The sequence below is a fragment of the Populus nigra genome, chromosome 14 (genome assembly GCF_951802175.1).
Source record: "Populus nigra chromosome 14, ddPopNigr1.1, whole genome shotgun sequence".
In the NCBI taxonomy this organism is placed as follows: domain Eukaryota; kingdom Viridiplantae; phylum Streptophyta; class Magnoliopsida; order Malpighiales; family Salicaceae; genus Populus; species Populus nigra.
In genome coordinates, this window is record NC_084865.1 from 5796600 (window position 1) to 5803517 (window position 6918).

At 36.9% G+C, this 6918-nt stretch overlaps 1 protein-coding gene across 5 annotated transcripts; it reads left to right on the forward strand.

The window, feature by feature from the left end:
* The first annotated feature begins 1063 nt into the window (after positions 1–1063).
* On the forward strand, positions 1064–6624 carry LOC133673056 (transcription factor SRM1-like). Of its 5 annotated transcripts, none has more exons than XM_062093674.1 (4): positions 1064–1153; positions 1312–1423; positions 2480–3248; positions 5714–6624. In XM_062093674.1, the coding sequence occupies exons 3-4, from the start codon at positions 2863–2865 to the stop codon at positions 6216–6218; spliced, it is 891 nt and encodes a 296-aa protein (XP_061949658.1). In that variant the 5' UTR covers positions 1064–1153; positions 1312–1423; positions 2480–2862; the 3' UTR covers positions 6219–6624. The 5 variants fall into 5 exon arrangements, with proteins under 5 accessions (XP_061949658.1, XP_061949659.1, XP_061949660.1 ...); XM_062093675.1 differs by lacking the exon at positions 1064–1153 and having other exon boundaries at positions 1202–1423; positions 2480–2579; positions 2853–3248; XM_062093676.1 differs by lacking the exon at positions 1064–1153 and having other exon boundaries at positions 1202–1423; positions 2483–2579; positions 2853–3248.
* Positions 6625–6918: the final 294 nt, after the last annotated feature.

The following is a 6918-nucleotide window of genomic DNA, read 5'->3' on the forward strand; positions in this document are numbered from 1 at the left end:
ATTTCTTTATTTTATATTTTAAAAATATTTTAGGAAAATATTTTATTTTTTATTTTTAAATTATTTTTAAGTATTTTTGTATTGTTTTGATGTGATAGTATTAAAAATAATTTTTTTTAAAATATTATTTTAATATATATATATATATATATTATATATTAAAAAAATTAAAAAAAATCTATTATCTTGTCATCAAATGATTAATGATTGGGGAAGAGTCTTTACAAAAATAAAAATAATATACCTAATTCATAGACATATAAAATAGGAAATTCACTTATCCGAAAAAACAAAATAGGAATTTTAATATATTCATTAACAAAATTATCCTAAAAAATCATTGACAATCTTGTCTCCCTGTACTGTTTTGGTGTTTAACAGCGGCAGCATCGTCATCGCTCATCAGAAACTGAAAAGAAAGGCAGCACCAACCAGTTTCAAGATTGAACCTTTACTGCATTTGAGGGTCTAGCTGCTGTGGTGAATCGTGTGACTTGTTTCGTTCTCGTTCCGGGTTCGACCTTTTATGTGCACGTCTATCACCCCCGCAGTGCCTAACCTGCCCCTGGACTTGCAGGATGTCTAGTGGGCCGTGGGGAATAGTCGTGGTGCGCGCAAGCTGACCCGGACACCCCACGTAAATAAATAAAAAAAAAAAGATTGAACCTTTACTAGATTTTTTCACTCATATCTGTGTAGAAGAAAACACAAAGGTGATCATTCACATGTCTTATAATTATTTAAATTTAAATATAATATCTGTTTTTTTTCCCTCTGCATGGTTATCTTCATATACTGACACAATTAATCTTCGGTTTGGTCCATTTTGGATAAAAAGAAAAGAAGAAGAGGGAGAAAAAAAAAGTGAAGAAGATGAAAACAATTTTTTTTTCCTTTCACTTTTCACTCACAAGGGTGTTTATTTTTTTGCTATCTTTTGTCAGATATTAATGGGGTATAGAGGTCTCCAGTGTGTGTCAACTTGGGGGAGCCTTTTTCAATCCAAGCTGTCTTTTTATATGTGTAAGCAAGTTGTTGTTATTGAAGATGGGACCAAATGACCAGTCCTGTTCATGGATGGACCCTTCCTTACTTGATTTTTTCTCTCAGGAGAACCCATCAACATCATTCATAATTTCTATGGTTGCCCTTTGTAAATTTCTTTCCTTTACAGGCTATTTTCTTGGTTCATTTTTTGTTTGCTTTCATTGGTTTTTTCTTTTGCTTTATCCGATTTCTGGACACTCCCAATATTTGTGCTTATTAGCTCTTAATTCTGTTTTATTGAACATGTGGGTTCTGTCAATAAAGCATTGTAGAAGTTGCCAAGTTATCAGCTTTTGTTAGTTTCAAAGGGAAGTTCAAAAACTCACAGTGATATGGAGAAGGAGTTGGGGGGGAAGGGAGGTTTTGCACTGTAAAGGTTAGTTTTTTTTACCCCTTTAATTCCCCCCCATAGTTTATTGTTTCTCATACTTGATTAGTACCAGTTTTGAAAGTAAAGTCTTGTGTGTTAGTTGCAATGTCAAAATCTTATGAAACTGAGTTGTAGGTAGTCTTTCATTTTATGGTGTTTTGTACGGTTACTGAGGTTGGACTGTGAAAAAAGAAGGAATCTGGAGTTAGGTTTTTCCTTTAAGCCATGAAACCAAGAGTTGGAAAACAGAAATCCTTGATTACTAGTTGTTTCACTTTAATGAAAGTTTGTCTTTCCCCAGGTGGGTATTTAATTCTGTAGTTGATTCCTGGGGCATCACTTAAAAGTTTTACTGTTGTTGGTGCTTCATTGATGCAAGCAAACATGATTAGCCTAGAAAGCCCAAGAGGAGTGATTATGCTGAGGGTTCTGAATTTAGGACAAATTAAGACTTTTTTTTTTTTTTTTTTTTTTTTTTTATAGTTTGATTTGAGTTTCTCCTCACTATCGAGACCCAGATGGATGCAATGGCTTATTTCCTACTTCAAAACTTCTGCTGTATTCGTTTGCCCTTCCTCCTTTGTTTGAAAGTTTCTATTTTGGATCGCAATCTTGCAGTTTATATGTGAGTAATTCAACTGTTTAGTTTCATTGGAAAAAAAACAGAGAGTTAGGAGGTTGGAGCCTATATATACTGTAAAATTTGAGGATAAAAATAGCAGTCTTGTGGAGTGATAAATTATTTGTGGGCCTGTGCTGTTAAAACTGTTGTTGTCAAGTAGGGCACACAGTTAACTTGTTTTTGTTGGAATTAGAAATGGCCTTGTGAATACTCTTATTATTCACTGTAGGCTTCTGAGTTATTATTCTTCTTTGTTTGGTTTCTCCATTGTCTCTTTCATATCTCACTGTCCAGTACCCTAATTACCATTTACCCTTAAATTCACCGTGGCATAATTTCTGTATATTTTTGTTTGCTGCTATTTATTGCATCTTTTAATTAGTAATTTTTCAGATATTTCTCATGGTCTAACCATACTTCGATGCCTTTTCATTTATCAGCAGGTCAGTAATTCACAAGAGTCCAAGTTTTTGAATTGAGGAGCAAATCACCATTGAACTCTTCACATACTCCACTGGGGCTGTGTGGTTTTTATTGGAGGTGAACTCTGGTTCATCTTTCTTGGTCTTTTCTGGTGTCTATCTTCTTTCCTCTTCTTGCTTACCTCTATAGCTTTACATATCCTGCTTTCCATAATTATAGTCTACTGTCAATCCGGTTGTTAGTGATACCAAATATAGAAATAATTTAGATCCAACCTTCAAGAAAAATCCATGGTTTTGGCGACTGGTTTATAGTCTGGCCTCGATTCTGGAGCAATTTGGTATATATCTTTTCCTCATCTCGTGAGTGATTTGGCTGTTGATAATTCAGAGAAGGCTAGATGTCTGTAGATGAAGGAGGCAGTGGTTCTCTGTGGACTAGAGAACATGACAAGGCATTCGAGAATGCCCTTGCTACTTATCCTGAAGATGCTTCAGATCGGTGGGAGAAAATTGCAGAGGATGTACCTGGTAAAACTCTAGAAGAGATTAAACATCACTACGAGCTTCTGGTTGAGGATATTAACCAGATTGAAGCTGGCTGTGTGCCTTTACCTTGTTATAGTTCTTCTCCAGAAGGTTCAACGAGCCATGCTGGTGATGAAGGAACTGGAAAGAAGGGTGGTCACTTAGGACATCATAATAGCGAGTCCAATCATGGTAATAAAGCTTCAAGGTCAGATCAGGAGCGCCGTAAGGGGATTGCTTGGACTGAGGATGAGCACAGGTAAATTATCATTTTATTTATCTTCAAATCAAGGTGTCCTGGTGGTTATTGTTGATAGAGTTGTTGCAAGCTTTGATTTTCCTTTGACTTTGCTCAAATTATTTCACTATGCATTTTCTGCTGAATGTACCCTAGGGCTAGCTAATCACTGATCAAATCTGTAGGTTTTGGAAATCTTGAGAGGATAGAAAGTGGGTGAATAAGAGGTGATTTCAAAACCTTGAGAGAAGTATTTGTTACACTTGCTACCAGAATCTTTCACCATTGTGCTTGTTTGGGATCTGAACTGGATTTCCAAGACTTTTAGGGTGTACTATCCCTTTCATTCTCTTTTACGCTAGTGTATTCCTGATAAAATTGTGTTCAGCCTCGTATTTTGCTTTGGATTATTTGTTTCAAAACAGCTAGTACATAGTTTTACCTATAACAATTGTAGATGCTGGTCTAGGAATTGGGAAAATGTCCTCAGTTTTGTGGGAGGATGAAATGACTGGTGATTCTTATTCTAAAGCTAAAGATTCGATAAAACTAATTGAATTGCATTGCTAGAAAACTTGTTATGTAGATTCAGTTGTCAGAGAATAGCTAAGATGACAGGGCTGATTGTCTAGAAAGTTGTTCCAGTAGACGAGCACTTTAATGTTTCAAGCATGTGAATGGAAGCTTGAAACTGATAAATAAAGTAGAATCTTTCCTTGGTGCATCATTGCTTGGAATAGGGATCTGGTTTACTTCTCTGTATTCTCTTCCATTGCAATAATAGTAATTTTAAAGAAGAGTGAGAAAAAAGATTTTTGTTCTTTGGTTGATTGAACTACTCCATTAACAGAGATGATGAAAGAATTTCACTTTAAATTTGGGGATTTAGAATGCTATCTCTCTTACATACCCTAGCCTTAATACAACTATTTCTCTTCAAACAAGATGTTTGTCTATCTAAAACAGAAAAGCACAATATTCATGTCTCAAGTTTCTTCTTTGCTTACAGTTCAAGGCCTAAGAGTTGGATAAACATTAAACTTGTATCTCATTTGCTTAGGCAACCATCTGATTTGGCTCCACCTTAGAGTTGGATAAATTCTCATACCATTGATCAGGGGGAGACTATTCAAATGAGATATGAAAACGTTCAATATTTCAAGAAGATTTAATACATGTAAACTTGTTTTTAAGCACTAAATTACATCCCAGATTGCGTCCTTAACATCTTTTATATTCCTTTATGCATTTTGGATGTTTTATTTGTTCGAACCCTATGACCTTTAGGCTTTAGCGATGAGGTTGAAAATTCTAAAGATTCATAAACAATAGTGTGGTTTCTGCCATTGCTTCCAGATGGCACTAGATGCATTTGGGTAAATTTGTCTTATTCTTCCATGGAGGAAATCATAAAAAAATTCTGTACATGGGATCAGGGAGGTCTTGTTGCAAATTAATTGAGCTTGGTTGTCAAAGTCATTTCACTTCGTTTCTTCTATCTCTCGGAAAGATCACAACTGAGAAATCTTTGATCAAGTAACGAAGCCTGTTACCAAGATGACAGGGGATGGATAAAGCCATGGTCTTGTGGCTAGTAGTGGAGCTACTTGTACGTGTTTTTGGCTTCATTTGATTTGTTCAGTTGGTGGATAGGTTACAGGGATTTTCCTGTATTAGGTCAAAATGTATCCATTGCTGGTTCTGTGGTGTTTGGAAGCTGTTGTTAAGCTCTAGCTTCTATTACTGGATTTTCTGGTTTCTGCATCCATTGTCTTGCCAGTTTCCTTCAAATTGCCAATCAAAAGCCTAGATCTATGGATTATTGCAACAGTTCCTTGTTGACAGTCTTTCCTCTTTGAATAATGAGACTAGTAGAGCGTAGATTATGTTGGCTTTATGTTACAGAATAAGGGAGTCTTGTAACAGCAATTGGAGAGATTGATTGAAGAATACCGTTGCATAAATTTGCACACATTTAGCAGTCGAAGTCCACTAAGATGATTCCTAGAGGGTTTTAGTGGAATCACTTTCTTTTTTCCACCACCTCTCTCATTCAAGCCTTTGAAGCGAAGCTAATTTCAGTTGTTCATTTTCATTGTGATTATGGCCTCTTTGTGACTGCTATCAGAGGTTTGGAAAAAAATAATTCTAACAACGTGATTCAACCCCCCCTCCCCCAACACAGACAAACACAACAAAAGGCATACTCTCTCACCCAGTATGTTTGCAGTGGGATTTTCCTGCTCGATGCTACACAAATAATTAGCGGAAGATGTGAGTTTGTATTATGTGTTTTTGTTGAGGAGCTATGATTGTATGGTTTTTGGAATTGTAAAACTTGAAGGACATGTGCTGTGTTTTCCTCAGTTCTCTTCTGTGGCAATGTGCATGTTCTCTTTCAATTAACACACTTAGTAAGAACCTATGAGTATGGCATATTAGAATTTTTCTGGTGGTATTGACTTCTGTAACCTTCTGATGAACAGGTTATTTCTCCTTGGTTTGGACAAATATGGGAAGGGTGACTGGCGAAGTATATCAAGAAACTTTGTGGTGACAAGAACACCTACCCAAGTAGCCAGCCATGCTCAAAAGTATTTTATTCGTCTGAACTCAATGAACAAAGATAGGAGGCGCTCCAGCATTCACGATATCACCAGTGTTGGCAATGGAGACATTGCAACACCTCAAGGACCGATAACTGGTCAAACAAATGGTTCTGCGGTGGCAGGTTCCTCGGGCAAAGCAGCTAAACAACCACCTCCACACCCAGCTGGTCCCCCAGGAGTTGGTATATATGGTCCACCAACTATAGGCCAGCCTATAGGAGGTCCCCTTGTTTCAGCAGTTGGCACCCCAGTGAATCTTTCAGCACCAGCACACATGGCTTATGGTGTTAGAGCCCCAGTACCAGGAGCAATGGTTCCTGGTGCACCGATGAACATGGGTCCTATGACATATCCGATGCCGCCTACAACCACTCATAGGTAAACAAATGTGGTCGGCTTCAAATGTACAAAAGACAGAAGAATTTTCGCATGTGTTCATGTTGGGTTACTGAGTTCTCCATTTTAGCCTGAATAAGGTTCTGCGCATCTGCTTATTCGCAAGCGAAAGTTGTCTAATGTCATTTTGTTTATTCTGGTGCCCCTCTCAAATAAGCCATAGGGAGAGAAAACTATAGACATCTGTATAGGCAGCAGCTGTGGAAAATATGGCAGCATTTCTGGGATAGGACAACATTTTATTTATCTTTTGTAGTTACATTACAAACCTAGACTTGTAGAAGTAGTCAGTTGATGTATTTTTTTTCCCCTTTTCTTTTATGGCCAAAGTTGTAAAGAATCCATTTATATCTCAACTCTTCTCAGTAGCATATGAGGCACATATTTTGCTACACCTTGCAATTAATTTCTTTTTGAGTTTAATTGCTTCTCTGGATCAGTGTAATCAAATCTTTGCTTCAGTGGCCGAAGTTAATATGAAACATGGGCATAGCCATGTTTTTTGTCCGAGGCCCACTAATGCATGCATACCCAGGCAAACACAAATGATCTAAAGCCAGAACGGTTCCGTTTCTCGTACCTTTTAGATATTTTTTTTTTGTACTCTTTATCATTTTCTTTAATTAAAAAAAAAACCCCATCTGGTAGCCAAGTCATAAATGGACCAGCAAATATTTTAGATTCAA